This window comes from Peromyscus leucopus, chromosome 3, assembly GCF_004664715.2.
Source record: "Peromyscus leucopus breed LL Stock chromosome 3, UCI_PerLeu_2.1, whole genome shotgun sequence".
NCBI lineage: Eukaryota > Metazoa > Chordata > Mammalia > Rodentia > Cricetidae > Peromyscus > Peromyscus leucopus.
In genome coordinates this window covers 127299503-127322014 of record NC_051065.1, presented here as the reverse complement: position 1 = coordinate 127322014, position 22512 = coordinate 127299503, and the positions used below count along the sequence as shown (strand labels likewise).

At 45.2% G+C, this 22512-nt stretch overlaps 1 protein-coding gene across 2 annotated transcripts in view; it reads right to left on the bottom strand.

Moving 5' to 3' along the window:
- Itpr2 (inositol 1,4,5-trisphosphate receptor type 2) overlaps positions 1-22512 on the bottom strand; it is a 423811-nt gene that overhangs the window by 267208 nt on the left and 134091 nt on the right. For both annotated transcript variants that reach the window (XM_028891637.2, XM_028891638.2), the window contains 7 exons: positions 21558-21730; positions 19452-19571; positions 19180-19365; positions 17712-17963; positions 15812-15956; positions 13905-14055; positions 764-957 (listed from right to left, as the gene is read on the bottom strand). In XM_028891637.2, coding sequence (XP_028747470.1) covers positions 764-957; positions 13905-14055; positions 15812-15956; positions 17712-17963; positions 19180-19365; positions 19452-19571; positions 21558-21730 — 1221 coding nt within the window. The remainder of the gene's footprint in view (positions 1-763; positions 958-13904; positions 14056-15811; positions 15957-17711; positions 17964-19179; positions 19366-19451; positions 19572-21557; positions 21731-22512) is intronic.

Sequence of the window (22512 nt, the reverse complement as noted above, 5' to 3'; positions counted from 1 at the left end):
AAGGAGACTCGATTGCCAGCTCTGTTCTTCACTTAAAAATCATAATAAAATGGGGCAATGGCTTCTCAGAATAAAATGAGACCAGTAGCATTTCAGAATTACATTACACCAATAGCATTTCAATATATTTACACAGCAGAACCAGATACAGTGCCTAACATCGGGAATCTCAGTGCTCAGAAAGCTAAGGCAAGAGGATTAATGCAAGTTTCATGTGATTCTGTGCTACACACACAGACAGACAGACACACAGACACAGAGACACACACACATACACAGAAACACTCACAGGACACACACACAGGACACACACAGACACAGACATGCACAGACAGACACACAAACACACAGACACAGAGACACAGAGACACGCACACACATACACAGATACACACACACACACAGAAACACACACAGACACACACACACAGAAAGACACACAGACACACACACACAGAAAGACACACAGACACAGACACACACAGGACACACACAGACACATACACATACACAGACACAGAGACACACACACAGGACACACACATAGAAACACACACAGACACACACACAGGACACACACAGACACAGACACACACAGACAGACACACAAACACACAGACACAGACACAGAGACACGCACACACATACACAGAGACACACACACAGGACACACACAGAGAGAAAGACACACAGACACAGACACACACACACACACACACACACCGAAGCTTAAGTGAAGCCAGTGTCAAGCCACAGGACACACCTGTAAGATCTCGATGACCTTCAGCTTGGTGTCCATCACCGTCACATCCTCCTGCTCCCCGGGGCTCGCCTGCTTGCTGAGGTGCACGCTGGGCTGAGCATCAGGCACACTCACGGGGAAGATGGAGCCTCTGCTGAGCACCATCTGTGTCATCATCTCCCCCACCCCGTGGATGGTCCTCATGACGTTGTTGCCTAGCAGGAGAAGAGGGCTCAGTCAACACACGCAAAGCATGGTGGCCACGGTGCCAGCAAAGATCACTGACGTTACTATGAGGACTTGGCTGCATTCTTCACACCCCACATGTAACTGGCCGCATCTTGGGGATTCCTAAGTTTCCATTCATTTTATAAAAGCTGGGGTGTAGCAGTGTGAAGGGTGGTGGGGGTCACCATGGTGTAGAATGGTTTGACAAACCAGAAAAAGAAATGGTTTTATCTCTAGGAGACAGCAAGTTAATCGCGGGCAAACAAAGACTGTGATCAAGTCCCTGTAAACAAATTAAAAAGGTTCTCTTTTCTCTCTTACAAAATGATTCAACCCTAAAGTTTAAAATCTAGAGGGCAGTGCCTGTCACTCTCTGTGAAAGGCTGGGGCAGGAGGATGGCTGGAGCCCGGAACCTCTAGGCCAGCCTGGGAAACATAACAAGAGCCTGCTTCAACAGCAAAGAGGGTTTAGAATCCAAAGAGCACAAGCCTTCTTTGGAGGCTCAGAGGAACCCTAAATTCACCCTGTGGTTTCTCGGACTGTTACTGGCTCTCATCATCGCTTTAGACGTGACTTAAGCAAGCGATGAAGAAACAGGATCCTCCTGCACAGAGCCTTCCATCGCTTTGTAAGCACCTTGTGAGGGTCGCCCCCGAGGACTGTTCCAATGGTTTTAGTTGGTTGGTTTTTGTTTTTTAAGAGAGACTTGGAGATCATCTGAATTGGTTCAAAACACTAAAGCTGACCTCTTCCCTTGTGCCCATGAAGGTAAGCTGTGAAACCTTCTGACATCATGGTCAGCAGACCCAGCCAAGGGATATTTTCTAAACAGGCCTCCCTGTCAGAAGCATACTTACACATGTGCGGGCCACCAATGCTGTCACCTCCTGATGTGGTTTCCCTACATCTCAAACCACCTTTTTTTCCATTTGGGTCTGATAAATACCATTGAACCACATCCTTAGAGAGAAGGCTTGGAATCTGGCTGCCCAGGGATAAAGTGTCAAACACATGGTTTTAGTAATTACCAACACTTCAGGGTGGTGGGAAGGTCCTGGTTGGGTACCAAGAGTTGCACAAACTCAGATGCCTTATTTCAGCATCCTCCGTTGCTACTCAGACCAAGGGCTTTGAGCTTTTGTAACACAAAAAGAGCTTGGAAGTTGGCTAAAGGTAAACAACCTCTTGTCTGGTGGGGCGGAGGGGAGCCTGAATTCTCAAATTAGCTTTTGTTCATTTATATCCTGAACCCAAGAAGGACATTATTATCTGTGGTCATTATAGAAACAGGCGGCAAGCACAAACACATCCACTGAGGAGTCGCTGCCTGTCACTCCCTCTGAGTTTGACTTTTCATCGATTTTCTCCATCCACACTAGAGCACAGTTTGCAGCACACCCCCTCGTCAGTCAAGGGAGCACCTGCCACCCTCACGACTTAGGCCGCATCTTGTTTCCTCCAATAAGCAATTGGACTCAAAAGAACATGCGTCAACTCTTCTTTGCAGACACTGGTCTTGGCTTCTTGGGTGTTCATGAAATTCTGCTTGAAGTAAAGACCTCAGCATCTGGCAGAGAATGTTCCAGAAATGCAGAGAGTGTAAGCCAAGAGGAAAGGGAATAAAAATGAAACTCAGGGCAACAGAACTACAAGTGATAAAAGAATGTAAACTGTGAGAATGCACACAAGATTAAGATGCAAATAATAAATTTTAAAAAATTAAAGATGGCTAAAAAGAATGTGCATGGGCCAGAGGGCAATGAGCAATGCTAGCCACACACAAGGACACTGTGAAAAGGTGGAGCCGCTTTGAATTTATCACCTTCTCCAAATGCACAGCTGGCTGAGATAATAAAGGGAAACATTCCAGTAACATGATTTAGAGTGCATGGAACACTGGCCATTTATCTGACGGGCATATCCCAGGCAGAAATAAACTTGGGTTTTAATTTTGAAGTCCTGGGAACTTTTGTTATATGGCTACCTAGATAACAAAAGGGGGGGGGTGGATTAAAAAAAATTACATAAAAGGAATTTCCAAAGTTGGACAAAGGTGGATGCAGCTTGAGGGTTTGAAAGCCCTCTGCTTTCTGTCAGAATAATCCCAAGGCAGAGACTCCACTGTCCAGGACTCTCAAACAACGCCAACCATTGTTCCCAAATCACTGCGCAGCCCACATCTCGGCAAGGTGTTGCAGATGTGCTGGTGGCCCAGGCAATGACAGTTTTAAGTCACTGGGGCCACCCAGTACCTTTACCTCACTGCTGAGTATGTTTACGGGCCAGCCTCCAACGGATGCCTTTTCACACTAATGAAGAACAGGCTCCTTTGTTAGCCTTGCCCTGGCTCACACAGAAATCCGTGGCACCCACAGTGTCTGAATCTTACTTAGATGTGCATGGAAAATAACCATTTAATTAAATGATTATTATAAAGAAGGCTAGCCTAGACAATTCTTTGCCCCAAACATAGATCCTGTCACCCACAAATTAAGATCCAGAGGCCAAAAGCATTCTAATGTGTAACACATGTAGTCGGGAAGATAGGAGGGTGTGTTCCCATCCTCCCAGATCCTCACATGCCTGTGGCAAGTGGACCACAGGATTCCCCTGGCATCTCCATGTATGGCCAACTCAGAGGCCTCCAATTCAAAGATGCTGCATTTTTCACTTGTGATGAGAAATGTTAATGCTGTGAACTTCTACAGCTTAAAAAAACATCAGCCCAACCTGTACAAATCACAGGCACACAGACAGTGTGTCCCATGTCCACTGCACAAATCACAGATGTGCAGGAAGTTCCATATCCATTTACCACAGGGGAATTTCTAATTATAGGCTTTGGAGACAAGTCCAAGGTGAACAGCCCTCAATGTTGCAAAAGAATTCTCACTACTTCTCAACCATAATTAACTAACATTTACAGCTTTTTCAGTTAAGGTGTTAACACATAATCTTTTAATTCCCTGGAAACTAGACACCCTAGAATTCCAGTTGGTTTTTTTTGTTTGTTTGTTTGTTAGTTTTGGTTTGTTTTTTTTTTTTTGTTTTTTTTTTTTTTTTATTTTTCGAGACAGGGTTTCTCTGTGTAGCTTTGTGCCTTCCCTGGGACTCACTTGGTAGCCCAGGCTGGCCTGGAACTCACAGAGATCCTCCTGCCTCTGCCTCCCAAGTGCTGGGATTAAAGGCATGCGCCACCACCGCCCGGCCCAGTTTTTTTAATAATTAACTCAACATCAAGAATTTGAACTGATACAGTGTGTTGAGAGATCTGAGAAAATGGGAATCATCATTGTTATGTTAAAAACAAAAACCATCGGGTGTGGTGGTGCACACCTTTAATCCCAGCACTTGTGAGGCAGAGGTATCTGAGTCTCCATGAGTTCTAGGCTAGCCTGCTCTACATAGTGATTCCAGGACAGCCAGGACTATGTAGAGACCCTGTAAGAAATTAGAAAGAAAGAAAGAAAGAAAGAAAGAAAGAAAGAAAGAAGGGAGGGAGGGAGGGAGGGAGGGAGGGAGGGAGGGAGGGAGGGAGGGAGGGAGGGAGGGAGGAGAAAGAAAGTGGGAAGCAGGGAAGTGCACAGGAAGGCAGACCCCTGATTCCTTGAAAGAATGCTGAAATCAGAGGATCATTTGGGAAGACAATTGTTTTTATTATCCCAATGAGCCAAGTGTCTCATCAATTTCAGGAGAGTGGGAAGTGATGAGAAATTTGTGTAACACTGAAGCTGCACAAACTAAAAGTTTTCTGTCTCATGAATCACTCCACAGGGGCAGGATCACGACTCACAGTTGGGTCTGACAATTATTAACAGGTGGATTTAGAGGATGCATGAGACTTAACAGAACTGGAATTTGCCCACAGCTAGCTTGTATTTTAAGTCCTCTTTGTGTGTTAGTCACCTAATGAGTGAGTCTCAGTGGAAGGAGAATTGCCCTGATCAGATTGGCCTGTGGAATTTGCCTCTATTGTTGATTGATGTGGGAGGGTCCAGCCCACTGTGGGTGACACCATTCCTAGGCCAGTGGGCCTGGGCTGTATAAGAAAGCTATGTGGGCAATCCAGCAAGCAGTGTTCCTCCATGGTTCCTGCTTGAGTTCTTGCCCTGACTTCCCTTAGTGACTACTAAGACCTGGAAGTGTGAGACAAAATAACTCCCCCCCAACCTGCCCATGTCAGAGCGTTCTACACAGCAGCAGAAAGGACATGAGGGCCTCATCATCCACCATCTCTGGATATCAAGTGGACGACTTGGGAGGAAATCATTTCCCATCCCCAACATCTTAAAGGATTTTCACAGCACATAGCCAAGCTCCACATTTCACCACTGTCAAACACTGACATCTCAGTGCTCGGAACCTCGGGATTTTAATCTGCAAAACTGATCGTTAATTCTTCCCAGCTGGCCAGATGAGCCATGCGTGGGTTCAGTACTGCTCTGTGATTGGGAGGTAACTTAGATCATCGGATGTGAGGTATGCGGGGTTCTCACAAAAGTGCATGCACGCATACACCATGTGCCATCCAGACTTGAACATTCCCATCACCCAGAGTGCTCCCTCATGCCCCGTTAGAGTCAATCTCCCCAAGTTCTCCCCACCAAATACCAAAGCAACTGTCCTGTTTAACTTTTCAGGTGTGGGGGAATATATGTTACATATATAAATGGAATTACACACACACACATACACACATATATAATGTGTATGTGCATGTGTGTGCGTGTGTGTGAGGAGCAGTGCCCAGACCCACTTCTGTCACACACACACCCCGCCCCCAGCAGCTTCAGAGGCATCAGGATCTCCTCACAGCTTCAGAGACAGGAGTAAACTCCCCCGTGTGCAGCTGAGGAAATGCTTCACACCACTGTGTACTGGCTAATTTAGCAGGGAGTGGGGGCGGGGCTCAAATCCACACGTGGTGTTATTTGCTTCTGACATATCTCATAATAACAGATGAATCTTGAGTGAATCTTCCATATCTGTTGAGTCAAAATGATTGAAAAGTATTTAAAATTTCTGTCCAATGATTATGGGCAACCACTGACTGAGAGAGCTATAAAGATGTTATAAAGTAACTTTGTCTCGTAATGTGAATTTTACATACACCTCACCCTGTAAGTTGTCCTAAAAGTCCTGACAGACACAGGTAACAGTGGCCATCTAAACACCATGTTAAAATGGTGTAGCAACAATCACCAAAGCATGTCATGTGAGTGGCCAGATGGAATCACAGGCACAAAACACCAGGCAGTGTTTGGAGCTGGTTATTTAATCACGTTGTTTTTATTCCCTGTGTGTTTAGATAGCTCATAAAGCTCTGTGTGTGTGTGGGGGGGGGGTGTGGATGGGAGTGCCTATATATATGTGTGTGCATGCTTATGTGTGTGTAGGGGTGTGAGGGAATATGTGTGCATAGGTGCCTGTGTGTAAGTGTGTGTGTTTATGTGGGTGCATATGTTTGTATAAGTCTGTACATACTTGTGTGTTTGTAGAAACCAGAGGTCAACCTCAAGTGTTATTCTCAGGTACTATCCAACTTCTTGTTAGTGGTTGTTTGGTTGTTTGGTTGGCCGGTTAGTTGGTTATTTGTTTGTTTGGTTGGTTGGTTGGCTGGCTGGCTGGTTAATTGGTTATTGGTTGGTTGGTTGGTTGGTTGGTTGGCTGGCTGGTTAGTTGGTTTGAGACAGGGTTTCTCACTGGCCTGGAATTTCATCAGATAGACTTGGCTAGATGACTAGTGAGTCTCAGAGACTCAGCTACCTCAGCTTCCTCAGAGCTGGGATTACACTACACACTGCTATGTGTGACCTTTACACATGGATTCTGGGAATTCTGATCTTCATGCTTACATGACAAACACTTTAATAAGTTACCTTCTCATTTAAAATAATTTTTATAAATCATATTTGGAATGCTATTTTAAAATCCAAATGTATGTATATTTATGGACAGCATCAATTTATGTATAGTCGAGTGTATTGTACTAAATAAATACTTGTGTAAAACAATAAGTATATGTTAGTATACTAGACATGATACAGGTCAGCTTTAGAACCAGAAACAACCTATTGTTGTTTCTCATAGCTTTTCATCCCACTGGTGTTCTCTTGCTCAACAAATCTGAAATCTTCCTCACTGAATTATCTAGGCCATTAGAATCATTAGAAGAGACAGAATTTTTAAATTAACAAATGAAGACATCTATTTGTAAGTTAGAGTCTCTAAAAAGTTTTGTCTATCTGATGCACACTCCATACAAGGCGTGTCACATGCATTTGTTCTAGTGATGAGCAAGACAGGAAAGAACAGTAAGGCTTACCGACACCAGCATGATCCTTGACACCTGTGCCGTGGGGCAAACGTCACAAAGGGTCCTTACACAAACCTGCATGGTACAGCCTGATGTATATCTAGGCTAAGCAGCATACACGGTCTTGTATGTGGTCAAATATACATTGGCCAAACACTGCATGCTATGCATGACTGCATTATCTGAGGTGTAGACGCAGCTCGCCAGGGATGGCTGAGGACCGTGTCGGAATGCTGCAGAAACAGCCAGAGGAAAAGTCGTGATGTCTAACTCGTGTGAAGAAGGCACTTGTGCACCACTGTAAGCCGCTGAGCTATCATTCTCTAGAACTGGCAAGAGCGATAGACAGGGACAGAAAATGAAATTTAGAGGATGCCTTTGGTGGAATGATAGCAGAGCACCAATCAGAGTCGAAAGGGAACACAAGAGGGGGGGGCATCATCTCAAAACATTAAAACCTTCAGCACTGTGATTCAAAGCCCATTTCTGAGATGAGAAAAGACAAACAACCCCTTGCAACAGAACAACGCCTTGTGTGTTTGTTTTCATCTTTTTGAGCTAATAAAAACACAGCAAGCTAAAGCAGAGCTCTCAGTAAATGCAAATGGTCTTGTTCTAAGTTCCTTGGGGAACTTGAGAAGAGTAGGAAGCGGAGTAGGAAGCGGAGTTCCACAGCAGGTGGTGCACAGACCCTAGAACATGAGACGCTGAGGCAAGAGGACCCTGAGTCTGAGGCCGGCCTGGGCTGTGCAGGGAAAACGTGTCTCAATAGAAAGCAAAAACAATAGGAGGAGGGTGGAGGGGGGAAGATGGGAGGGGGAGGGAGGGAAGGAAGGGGAAGGAGGGAGAGAAAGCAGGACTGGAGGGCCCAGGTCTTTGCCACCAGGTCCTTTAACTTTCCTCCCAGGCCTCCTGGCACAAGGGTTCCTCCTGGGCCCTCATATATGCAAAGCGCCCCTCACACTCTCGCTCCTCACCTCTCCCCTACGCTGGGGTGGGTCACAGGGCTAAATACCAACCCAGGCAACTCTGGTCCTTTCAGGCATTATGGTTACCCATGTCTTATTCTCTAGGTCCCAAGACAGTTCATCTCTGTGACGGTTAGTTAGCAAGCTGACTAGTGAGACTAGCCAAATGGGTGAACTCTGAGTTTGATTGAGAGACTCTGCCTCAGTAAGGTAGAAGACTGAAGATGATTCCCAACATAAACCCAATCACTTTGGAAGAGTCTTAAGGGGGATTTCCTAGCTCAGGTTTGCCTATGGCACTCCTGGTAGAGATTGTTCTTAATTGGGGATACTGAAATGGGAAACGCCACTCCAAAATTAGGCAGCATCATCTCATTGGCTGGGCCCTGAGCTGTGTAAGGGACAGTGCAAGCTGAGCAAGTGTGCATGCAAGCATCTCTCCTTCACTGTGGACATCATGTGAGCAGCTGTCTCAAGTGTGCATGCAAGCATCTCTCCCTTCCCTGTGGACGTCATGTGAGCAGCTGTCTCAAGTGTGCATGCAAGCATCTCTCCCTTCCCTGTGGACGTCATGTGAGCAGCTGTCTCAAGTGTGCATGCAAGCATCTCTCCCTCCACTGTGGACGTCATGTGAGCAGCTGTCTCAAGTGTGCATGCAAGCATCTCTCCCTTCACTGTGGAGGTCATGTGACCAGCTGTCTCAAGCTCCCACATCTGTGCCTTCCCCACAGTGACAGACTGTAATCTGGAATTGTGAACTAGGTTAAACCCTTTCCTCTGAGTTGCTTGTTTCTCAGGTATTTTATCACAGCCACAGGAATGACATCAGGACAATCTACGAACCTGAACCCTCAGAGAAGGAAACCACACAGAATGGAACTCCCCATTTTTCTAGTGGTTTCCCATTTCCAGTGCCTTTCCCTCTATCCCAGTAGGGGGATGACAGTCACAGGCCCGTGTGTCAGTCAACTATGGAAAATACCAAGAAGTTGGAGCTACGGAAAAGCAAAACAATAGATGATAAAAAGAAACTATTTGGCTATCTGGTCTTTCAGTTTCCTGTGATCTGTTACCTTGTTAGATTCTAGCTCCAGGGCTGGGAGACAGCTGTGAAAAGAAAAGATAGCCCTAATCAGACGCCTCACTAGACCTGAGGTGGTCAGATTCTGATACTATGGGTTAGCTTCCTCTCTGAACCCAGCTAGATCCAAACAACAAGCAAATAAGGATACTAACAAAGGGGGCTCTAGTGAGGGGAGCAAATAACACCAAAGATGTTGGATAATGCCTCAGGGAATCATGTTATTTTATATTTACACATATATACACACATATATTAAATGAATTTATGCCACTTGGGCTGACAATGATCCCACAAGAGCCACAGACTAACTAACAAAAATCCAGCACCAGGCATGAGAAGCTTCTATTCAAGGGTTGGTAATGGCAGTCCAAGTGACTCCCCCAAACAATATAGGCTACTGCTGTGGCCCTTGGATGCCTCTCGGAGGTTGAAGTCAGGTCTCTTTTGCTGAAGACACCACACACTTTGGACACAGGCCTCGGAAGATTCAGGCTGTATCTAACATAAAGGCCTCCTAACTTTCATAGTACCAGAAGGTACTGTGCAAGCTGCTAAGAGAGTAAAGCTATGTTCCTACCCAGTCCTGATGCCTGTAAATCACAACAATGACCAGAAAGCCAAGACATCCCTGTGGTGGTTTGAAGGAGAATGGCCCCATTGGTTCATGTATTTGAAGTCCCAGCTGGAAGGCTTAACCCTTCCTTTGGGAAGGATTAGGAGGTATGGCCTTGTTGAAGGAGGTGTGTCACTAGGGGTAGGCTTCAAGGTTTCAAAAGACCACAACATTCCCAGCTCTCACTGCCTAGTGTTTGTGGATCAGATGTAAGCTCTCAGCTGCTACTCTAGCCCCATGCCTGCCTGCCTGCCTGTTGCATGCTCCCTGGTATTAATGGTCATGGATTCTAATCCTCTAGAACTATAAACCCCCAAATTAAGTACTTCATTTTTTATAAGTTTTGTAGTGGTCATGGTGTTTTGTCATAGCAATAGAAAAGTAAGACAATCTCTAAAGATATAATAATGGCATTCATATCTTGGAGTTAACCAACAGCTATCTAATTGGACTGCTTAATGGGAGTGAAACCATGCCTGGTACAAGAAACCTAGCCAACTACCCAGACCTAATGATATCATGGATTTTAGAGGAAAGCCTACCACTGCCACTTTACTAGACCAGCATGATTTCTAACTGCAGTCTAAAACATGTCATACCCACAGATAAGTGTAGGTCTCATCCCACATCCAAGAAACCTCTCCTTGCAGCAGAGACCATTACAGAAAACCACAACTGGTCAAATTGCAAAGACCAACTGATTGTGGGGTGTCAGCTCTGGTGGATACATCTACAATACAACTCCTGAACTTAAGGCTTAGGGAATATCTTGGAAGAGAGGAGCAGGAAGATTTTAAGAGCCAGAGGACCAGGAAGTCTGTTGTGAAATTGTGTCTCTTAGAAATGACAAGGAAGCTACATATTGTTGATACCTCAACAATATGACTTCTTAAACAAGACCTGAACAGTGGGATTATCAATAGACATACTAACAAGGAAGGACATCACACAGGGTCCAACTCCTAAACAAAGAACTACAGGCAACTAATGACCACTGAGGGAGGAATAATTTAGCTTCTCTTGGGGAATGAGCACTCTGATTGGTTATCTAACAGCCGAGTGGTCAACCCTCAAATCATATATATCGAAGACACTCAAATAGATTCTGCTGGTTGTATTTGTAATGTATGCATTTTTGTGTGTGTATAACAATAATAATAAAAGAAAAAGAAGCTATCAATTTGAGGAGAAAAGTAGGGGTGTGGGGGAAAGATCGGAAGAAGGAAAGGGAAGAGTGGGTTAATGTAATTTTAAATGTTTAATTTAAAAATGATGTTAAAAACTCAAACAAAATAGGAGAGAGAACACATCAAGTTGGAAGAAATAAACTAGGGAGACAGGTGAGGAGCTGGAGGGAAGGGAATGAGGGAGTGGGTTTGGTCTCAGCACAGTACGTGTGTGTGGAGGAGGAAGAAAAAGAGGAGGAGGAGAAGAATGGGGCAGGTCAGAGTCACAGTTGTATGTAACCTTTATTATTAGCATCAGTAAAAAGTAAAATCTGGGTCTGGAAAGACGGCTTAGTGGTTAAAGTGCTTGCTGCAGAAGTATGAGGACCCAAGATCAAATACTTAAAAGTCACGTGTAACTCCCCCTCAGAAGGCAGAGAACCGCAGAGCAAGCCAGCTAGTGAGACCATCCATAGCCACACTGATCAGCTCTGGGTTTGGTTGAGATGCCCTGCTTCAAGGAATATGGTAGAAGAGCGATGGAGGGTGGTTCCTGACATCAACCTTGGGCCTCCACATGCTGCATACCCACAGATGTGCACACACGCATGCACATACATGAGCACAAGCATGCACACCCACACACAGGAATGCACACACATCACATACGCATACACCACACACGCACATGCACACATGCAAACACACGTACCTCATATACACACATGCACACACACATGGAAACACACCACATATATACATGAAAAAAGAAAAAGCAAAATCTTTTTCTTTTGGACTGTACTTCCTTTGGTATAAAAAGAAAACAATTATATAATTTAATGAAGGTTCTACTTGCAAATAATACCTCAGACGTCCCATTTGTCGGCCATTATGTCCATGTGCTTTTTGTCACTTCTGTGTGTGACAAAAAAAAAAAAAGTTCCTCCTGAAACAATTCCTCAATCCAAAAGATCCATTACACAGCCATTGCTCTTAAATCACAGAGAGGGAATGATGGTATAAGGCTAAGCAAATGGCTGAGAGTCAACGCCCTTGCCTGAACACAGTATCTCCTTCCCTGACTGACAACACAGTAAATAAACAGCATTAGACTGATGAGTGTGAGGATGAGAACGTCCTGTACACGTGGCCAGCTCCCCTGTCTCCAAGAGAATTCTTTTTCTTTACTGGCTTGGTGGTTGTTGTTTGGGGTTTTTTTTTTGGTTTGTTTGGTTTGTTTTTTAGTTCTTTGAGAATTTTGTATAATATTTTTTGTCATATTCTCCTTCTCCCATAATTCCTCCTGGATCCACCCTCCACACTCAACTTCATGTCCTTTTTTTTAACACATTGAGTACAATTCGTACCACTCCCATACACTTGAGTGTGGGACCATCCACTAGAGCATGGATAACTTAGCAGGGGCCACATCCTCAAAGAAAAATGATTTTCCTCTCTCAGCAGCTATCAGTGACCAAAGGCTTCTCGGCTTGGAGTGGGACTTGGTGCCCACCTCCTCTCTGCATGCTCAGCTGCTGCAGGCACCCGGAAATGGAAGCCTGTCTCACTCAGCGGCTGCTACAGCATGTTTCTCTAAAGTGTCTCTGGTGGCGGCACAGACGCAGGTCCTTCCTTCCTTTCTTGGCTTTACCTCGTGAGGATGCTCAGGCTCACATAGTCTTGGTTCCCTCTGCACACAAGACTCGGGGGTGTGTCTCCTCTCCCCCACTTCCAGCCTTGCTCATTCTAGAAGCTCCCAAGCTACCACTTGTGATCTTTTAGATCCCTTCCTCTCCATGCATTCTCATCTACTGGACTCTCTCAGTATTTCAACTTTCTGAGGGTGATTATCACACAACCCCTTTTATTCTCTTCCAGTGTGACAGAATACTTGAGAAGAACAACTTAATGGAGGAAAGGCTTTTTCTGGCTCCCAGTTTGAGGAGGCACAGCCTGTCATGGTGGGGAAGATATGGAGGTAGGAAGACAATGCAGAGACTCCTCACATCACCATGGACAGAGAGTGGAACCAGGCCACACATGTAAGTGCTCACTCCTAGTGACCCACTTCCTTCAACAAGACTCTGCTTCCTGGAGATTCCACAGTCTTCCAAAACAATACACCAGCTGTGAATCCAGTGTTCAAACACTTGAGCCTATGGAGACATTCGCAGTTTGTGGCTACTTCTCCCAAATTGAAACACTCTCCTAGAGAGAGGAGGAAAACTCATAAGACAAAAGAAGTAAATGAAACACACAAGACTCAGGAAGTTCCTGAAACTTTACATAATCCAAGTCCCCTCATCAAGCCAAGCAGGCATGGTAGCTGCCTGTAGCCCCCGCACTCCGGAAGCAGAAACAAGGGGCTCCCTAGGGCAATACCTAGAGTAGCCAGGATGAGTGCACTCTGGGTTCATCAGGAAATGCTGCCTCAATTTATAAAGTGGACAGCAGTCAAAACAGACACATGACTGAAGTCAACTTCAGGCCTGTTCATGCATATACACACGTTTATACTCACCAGTACATATGTGCCCATACACATGTGCACACATACCACACACACACACACACACACACACACACACACACACACCCCAAACCCCACATATTATTATTAGAGGAAGTTTCTTGAATGCCCACCCTGTTATCATGTAGCCCCATCAAGAGTCAGTGCCTGTATTGATTGCACACACGTGTTAAAAATCTACTTCGCTATATGTTTGGTTTTTATCTCAATTCTGCTTAATAACAAAAACATTTTCACATTCCTCAAAAGTTCTTACTTCCATCTTGAAATTTGCTCAGTCTCTCGAAGTACGATGACGTGGGGGCCTGGACGATGTCTAGGATAGACAGCAGAGTTCTTGTCAGGCGCAGCAACTCGCTGAAGCTGTAGAACCCGAAGTAGATCAGGTTCCGGGCCAGGTGGACCACCTTCGTCAGCAGAGTGGAGAACAGAGAGCATCAGAAGATGGGACAAACATGCAACTTTTACATCTAAAGCAGCTCCCCATTTCTAAGTCCCTAATTCTTTAACACCTAGGAATTAAAGTCCCTGCAAAAGCCACTGTTCAGATTGTGGCTGATCCAAATCTAGGATCAATTCATAAGAGACTTTAAGGTGATTTAAGGAGCTTATGCTACAATATCTACTACTTAATTAAATGCAAGTCCGGAGGATACCACTTAATCAGTGGTTAAATTACTTTAATAAATATGAGCCATAAATTGGTCCAGAATTTTATGTCCCCTAGCCTGGCCTGTGGCCTTCTTGGTATTACAGGAAATAACAAAGGTGAGATGCAGCCTCCAAGACATGGCTCCAATGTAGGCTGTTCTCCTACAATGTGCCAGATTGTGTGTGACACAGCAGAACCCAAGGTCAGCCAAGGCTAGACGATGGAACACCACATGTAAGTGCTCTTTCTCCCTCCCTCCCTCCCTCCCTCCCTCCCTCCCTCCCTCTCCTTCTCACTCTATTTCCCCTTCTTTCTCTCTCTCCCCCCTCTATTTCCCCTTCCCTCCCCCTCCCCCTCTCACTCTCTCCTTCTCTTGCTCTCACTCTGTGGGAAGCCAGGCACTGTGTCACAGGCCACTCGGCCCACAGAAAAGCCATGTGGCAAACAGCTGAGGTGTGTGGTGACAAGGTAGCACAGAAGCAGGGCCACCACCATCCACCTGAGTGAGGCAGAAACAGCACTTCCAGCAGGGACTGAACAGACACCAGCACTCCACACCCAGGCTGGTGACTCCAGAAATGCTGTTTGCTTTGGGCTGCCACACTGGGGGTGATGTGTCTCGTGACTGTGGATAACTAATGCACCAGGTAAGATGTGACAGCGCCCTCTGTCTAGTTTTGTTACAGTATCTTCAGATTTCAGTTCAGGTCAATGAGGCTAACTCATCGTTTCCATGAAGATGGGAAAGGAGCATCTAAAGTATTCTAAACCGTCACTGTTTATCAAGTGTAACAAAATTTACATATATGAAAAAATAAACAAGAAAAGCTTTAATTAATTGGTAATTGAGATAGAACATTTTAATTATCAAGGCATAATAGAAATTAAAATAAATGGGCTTTTATTTGTAATCCTATTGACCATTAATGTGATAGGATAAAGCATTACTAGCCACTGAGTACATATGTCACACTAATCTACTTAGAAAAGGTGATTTTTTTTTTCAAATTTGTCAGGAGACTCTGTAACCTGAAGTTTTTCTCTTTTCTCTTCTGTTTCAAATTGTATCACATCACTTGACTGTTGTTAATTAACATGTGAACTGTATTTCTACACATCATGCATGGTTTCAAAAGTAAGTTAATGAATGAGATTAAAGTTTAAAATCCCAAATCTTTATTTTTATCATCATCAGATGGAATTACATCTGCCTGAACCTAACAACTCAACTGCCCAGACACCCTGAGTATTAGAGGAGAGGAAAATCTACGATGCTCAATGAATCTGATTTCTGACAAGAACACACAATCGTGCCATGAGCGGCTAAAATGCCTCAAGTGGGGCTGGAGGGGCTCAGGGGTTGGGAGCACTTGCTGCTCTTCCCGAGGAACTGGGCTTGGTTCTCAGCGCCAGCACGGCTCTCAGTCATCTGGTTCAAGGGGATTTGACGCCCTCTTCTGACCACTGTGAGCAACAGGCAGGAAGAGAATAAACTGAAATTTTTTAAATACCTCAAATGTCAGCTTATTTTTCTCTTTGTCTCCAAAAGGAAATGGCTGATTTACAACTTCTTTCAAATATTCTTCAACAAATTCCATCGTGAGGGCAAATTTCCTCTTCATGTCATTTCTGGAAGAGTCTGTGGTAGAGTCATACCTGGACAGATAACACAAGAGCAAGTTAAGCTGATGAGAAACACCGAGAAGTGGGGTGTTATCTGACTCCCAGAGTGCATTGCCTTGGACACATCAGTCAACCTCTTGGGGTACACATTGCATCTGGGACACAGGCCATTGCAAACTGAGATGGAACAAGCAAGGTGCAGCCTGCCAGTCACCACACACTCAGCAAGCTGTGACTGTTACAGTTATTTGTTTACTAGCTTCCAGAAACATGTTTCCTGCTAGAGAGCTATCATGTTGCCCCGTGGTGGGGGCAGGGGGGGTATTGATGTGGAATGTCTTTCTGTATGCTGTGAATATGTATTGCTTCCCATTGGTTAAGAAATAAAGCTGCTTTGGCCGATGGCTTAGGCTTATTACTAGCTAGCACTTACATCTTAAATTAACCCATTTCTATTAATCTATATTTTGCCATGTGGCTGTGGCATACTGGTCTGCTGGCATCTTGATCCTTGGGCAGCTGGATATTGTCTGTCCTGACTCCGCCCTTCTTCTCCCTCTACCTCTGCTTGGATTTCCCACCTGGCACTATCCTGCCTTGCCATGGGCCAAAGTAGCTTTATTTATTAACCAGTGGGAGCAACACATATTCACAGCACACAGAAAGACATCCCACGTCAGGATATCTTATTGACTCTTCCCAGATGAACAGCATGAGCAGAAAATGTACAAATCCCTTCCTGTGTTTTTCATTTTAAAGTTGAAGGCACTTGACTTTGTTTTCATCTGCTGAATTTAAACGTCCTGAGAAATGCATCTGTAACAGTTCATCTTCACTGTCAGTGTGGCGGGACCTCACATCCTCTAGAAAACATACCTCTGGGCACATCTGTGAGGATGTTTCCAGAATCAATTAATGGAAGAGGAAAGGCCCACTTTGAGTGTGGAGACCATTACTGAATAAAGAGAGAAAAAAATGAGAAGTGAGATCTCTGCCTCCTGAATGAATATTCAAGGTGACGCTGCCCCGAGGTCCTGGCAGTTTTCTCTGTCATCATGGACTGCTCCCTCGAACTGTGAACTGCAATAAATCTTTTCCTCTGTAGCTGTTTCTCATCAGCTATGAAAAAGTAATGAATACGATGTACTGGATAGTTTTCTGTCAACTTGACACAAGCTAGAGTCATCAGAGAGGAGGGACCCTCAATTGAGAAAATACCTCCATAAGATCCTTCTGTAGGCAAGACTATCCTATAGGGCATTTTCTTATTTAGTGATTAATGGGGGGGGGGGGCTGGCCATTGTGGGTGGTGCCAACCCTGGGCAGGTGGTCCTGGGGTCTTTAAGAAATCAGGCTGAACAAGTCATGGGGAACACGCCAGGAAGCAGCATCCTCCATGGCCTCTGCATCAGCTCCCGCCTCCAGGTTTCCTGCTCTGCTTGAGTTCCTGTCCTGCCTGACTTCCTTCAATGATGAAGATGATGTAGAAGCAAAAGCCAAATAAACCCTTCCCTCCCCAAGTTACTTTGGTCATGTCATCACAGCGATAGTAACCCTAACTGGGGCTGGAGAGATGGCTCAATGGTTAAGAGCACTGATTGCTCTTCTAGAGGACCTGGGTTCAATTCCCAGCACCCACATGACAGCTCACAACTGTTTGTAACTCCAAGGTCTGACACCCTCACACAGGCATACTTGCAGTCAAAACACTAATGCACATAACATAAAATAAATAAATTACTTTAAAAAATAGTAACCCTAACTAAGACATACAGTTTCCAAACATACTCATGAATCGTGATCTTTGTGGGGATTTCGGTCCAGAGCCGGGCATAGCGAACAGGCACCACAGACTCCTGGGGGTCCCGGTCAACGTGCATGTGGAGCATGAGTCGGCAGAAAGAAGCTCGGAGGTCAAAGGGCAGGCCCTCATCAGACACGCAGCGAAGGATCAGGTCTACAGACAGCTGTGTTGAAATCTGGTTGATGGCCAGATACTGGCGGTCCAAACACATCCTCGCGAAGAGGTTTAGTTGGTACCTGAAAGTATGAGATGTGTTACATTATTCCTCTTGCCTCCATTAAGGCCCTAAACAACAAAGCACAGCCATCTGCTGGCTGTGCACATGTGTTCATCAGCACTTACAACACTGAGCCAAACTCTTTCATACTGAACCAATGACAGCAGAGGTCTAACGCTCTGTCCCTGTCACTAAGGCTCCTCTCACGGCCAGGATCTCAGTCCTAACATCAAGTGCACCAAACCTGGAATGGACAATGAGTCACAGGAAGACACCTCTCTCCACCTTCCCAGCCTCTGCTGGGGTGAGGGTGGGGACCCCCCAGTATCTACACTGACTTTGTCCCCACCTGGTTCGCAGAGCAAACAGGATCGGTCCCGATGGTGCTACTACAGGGTTCTCCAGCCTCTAAGATTAAGGGTGCAGCGTCAGTTTGGTTTTGAGAGATAAAAACCAGTAGACTCCAGATGTTCTGCACACTTCCCTGATTCCCATCAACCTGTCTCGAGAGCTTCTGCCTTGGGTTTTATCTCTTAAATTCAGAGCCAGTTAGGTCTTTTTAACTGTTGTTGGTTTTTTCTCTTTGAGGGGGAAGGAGGGCATCCACACACTACACATCACCCTGTGGAGGTCAGAGGGCAGCACTTGGGAGTTGGTTCCCCTTCCCCCATTAGTTCCAAGGATCAAATTCAGGTTGTCAGACTTGCATGACAAGCATTTCTACCCACTGAACCATCTTGCCAGCCCCCCAGTTAGGTTATTGATCCCAACATACTGACCCCTGGGAACCACCTCTCCTGTCCTTGCTGGTGAACACAGGTGACCTTTCAGAACTACAGACACCTCCACCTCTCCAGCCCCAAAGTGCACATGCTCACAAGATCCCCTCTTAACCCACTGCCACTTCCTGTGAGGCCACCCCTGCAACCAGATCTATCTCCCCAGTTCCTCTTCCCCCTCAGTCCACAGTCAAGGTCTCATTGCTGCTCATCCGCCCCTACGTCCCATCAGTAACAGGAAGAAACGCCTTACTGACAGAAGTCCCAAGCTCATCAGAGAATGCAAGCAGAACACACATACATTAGCTTTCATTTTGAGCTCTTTAGGTGGCCCTGACCATTTCAGCTCCCCTCTCTGAGTTTTAAATGCCCTCTGACTGTATCTCTAATTCTTAGAAGTTTTCAAGAATCGGCTCCCGGTGAATATTCGCTGTGGAGGTGTGAGTGCCCCAGTACCTGTAGTAAGTAAGAACTTCTAGGTCAGCTTTGGTGCCTTCCTTGGCTTCCTGGGCGAGGTGCCTGATGGCCTTGCCATGAGGCTCCTTGTTGCTGTCAATCCAGTAAAGCCAAACTTCCTCATCATCAATGTCATCGGGAAGGATGGAGCTCTCCAAGGGGTTTTCCACTTGCATGGACACCAGCCTTGAAACCAATGACACACAAAATCTATTAAGAAGCACACATACAGTGAGGGATATTCCAAAAGACACCTCCATGAGGCAGCTTACTTTGTCTGAATGAGGATGTCCGCATTGCCAGGACTCAGCATGAATTTGCAGATGAGTTCCTGAGTGATGGGGATGGCAGTGCTGTTGGACACACAGAGATCAGACAAATAGTCTAGAAACCTAGGAAGAGAAAAGTAAACATGAAGAAAAAGCATTTTATTTTTATATTTAACAGAATATCTTTTAGTGATTCTTCAACAATTTCACTATTGTAAACAAAGTGTCTTGAGTATATCCACTCACTAATTTTAAAAAATGTTTAATTACTAAAGTGTGTGCATGGCCAGACACGGGCTCTGGCAAGCCATGGTGTGTGCGGAGGTCAGAGGACAACTTTCAGGAGTCAGCTCTGTCCTTCCACCTTGAGGCAAGGTCTCCTGCTTCTGCTGCACCGTGCTGACCAGTCCACAGACTTCTGGCCGACTGTCCCGCCTCCACCTCCATCTCACTGTGCAGTGCTAGATCACAGACGTGAGCAAGTGTTCCCGCACCCAGCTCTTCTCCTGGAGATCTGGGCACTGAAGTTGGGCCATCAGGCTCTTTCACCTACTGTACCATCTCACCAGCCCAACAAAGCATTTTAATAAAATCATCACAACAAAAACATAATTTGGAATTTAATAAAAGAAGCTTGTTTTGATGCTGTTTTAATACTGTTTCAATGCAGTGTTTTTCTGTGTGCTGTTCATCTACAGCATCATTAAAAGCAAATTAAACAATTCTTTCTATTACATGTAAGCCTTGTGTAGAATGGGTATGTTGACTTTTATTTTTTAGATTATGTTCATCCATTAGCACAATGACTCATGTTAGGAAAATCATTTATCTTCCCTCAAGTGAGTGTCTCCAAACCCAAGTATCAACAAAAAAGCAAAACCAAGTGAGTATGTAACAGGGTTAGGACGCACACTTCGGGAGAGGCCCATCCGCCTTCTGGCATTTACTGCTACGGGATTCAGCAGCGAAAGCACAGTGGGCGTTCTTGGCTGCTCCACACGCACTGCTCCCAGCTAAGACAGCACAGAGTGAGAAGAGACTGCAAACCCTCAGGCCTGGCACCCCCTTCCTGATGGGGGTGCTCACCAGCATGTGGCTTGTCTTCATCTTCTCCTTCCCAGAGTGTGGGTAAAAGCTCAGTAGCCCCCAAGTGTAGTGGTCACTTGTGTCATCCTAGCACTTGGGAGTCTGAGGCAGGAGGATTGCCTCAAGGGGAAGGTCAACCTGGGCTACATAGTGAGCTCCAGGCCAGCTTGGCCTACAGTTGTCAGAGGCCCTAGGTTCAATTCCCAGTAGCAAAAAAGAAATAGATAATAAGTCATTCAGTTAATTTTATTAAAATGTAGATAACAATGCACAACACTTACCTCATGAGAAGGAGCTGCATAATATTTAAATGAGGCACCCATCAGAAGTGCCCAACTTTTTGACACCACAACATGGTGCCATGGCCCATAAATGTGCTGATCATCATCCAAAGCTCTCCTAGGACACACGTGGCCCACAGCTGGCCCCTGGGTGAGTCTATGGGAACACATTCTGGGTTTTCTGCGGCTTCCTTTTGCAGCACTGGGGACTAAACCTTGAGCCTCCCAGTCTCCCACTGGGCTAACTCCTCAACTGTTTTTTAAATTTATTTTGCTACAGGGCCCTACTAAGTTACCCAAGATTTCCTTAAACTGGCTGTTATAACCCAATTCCTAGTCTTGTAATCCTCCTGTCTCAGGCTTCTGAGCAGCTGGGATTACAGGTGTGAAATACATGAATATATTTTGAAAGGCCATATAGAAGTAAATGAGTGCATTTAAATGTCAGTCTGGTGCTGGGGTGCAGGGCAGCAGTCAATCACTTTCCTGGCATGTGTAAGCCTTAGGTTAGATTTCCCCAGCATCAAAAAGACATGTCAACAGTGTCTCCAAAGGGCTCCCATCACCTAAAAAGCAGTAGTTAACACACACCATTATCACAGAAATAAATGCATCGTCTGCCCATCAACAGTCAGTGCTACAATAAGTGCTCAACTTTGTAAACTTAATAAAAAACAAAAATACTCTTCCATCCCTGCCAGAGCAGAGCGTGGCTATGGCCCCCAATCCAGCCAGAGCAGACCTCGGCTCGCGGTTCCTCCTGAGCAGGCTGACGAAGGTCTCGATTTCCTTTGCTGTGATGTGCTTCTCCAGGAGTTTGCGGTTGTTGTGTAACAAGGCTGTGATCGTGTCTTCTGCCAGAATATCATAGCCAATCTGGGACTGCATGATGCAGAAGTTCTTAGCGATGTACTCCTGGGGGGGGGGGGGAGACATTAGCACATGCAGGAGCTGCCTGGAAGTGGCAGACCCCCTGGGAGGCAGCAACTTGGAGCAGTTGAGTCAGGAAAATCCAGTGAGAGTTTGTCAGAAGAAAAACAAGTAAATAATGCTTCAATAAAGAAAATTTCTGGAGAAAAGAAAAGGTATCCACTGTCTTCATAATTCAAACTGTAACCAAGGGCTGGGGTGGAGCTTTGTGGGAGATTGCTTACCTAGCATGTGAAAGGCTCAATATTCCATCCTCAGTTCCACAAATAACTAATTTATTAATTAACAGCTATGTCATTAATCATTGTTTTTTAAATGGGCTCTGACACTCTTGTAAGTGAGCAAAGCAAATCTAAATTTAGTTTTTATGCCTTGGTAACTTAGAATTTCACCAGCCTGCAAGGGACACTCTGATTCTCACCAGAAGTTATAACTATCAATTTCCAGTAAAATAACAAGAATTTAAAAAAAAAAAAAAAAGCACATGACTGCCTGATGCCTCACTCCTGGAACTTGAGATCGGTGCAGCCGTCTGAATGTCCTGCATGGACCAGGTTGGTTTGTTTGTTTGTTTCCCTCAGACTGACACTAGAATGACCAACAAGATCTCTGATAAATAATATCAAAAACTTAGCACACTTATCCATAGGGAGCAATCAAAAAGGATCACATAATAGCTCGAGTTATTAATTACATCCAACCATGTAATAACTATTTCGTGATGGCTTCAAAAGTTCTGGGCCCCCTGTGGGAGGCTATGAGTGTGG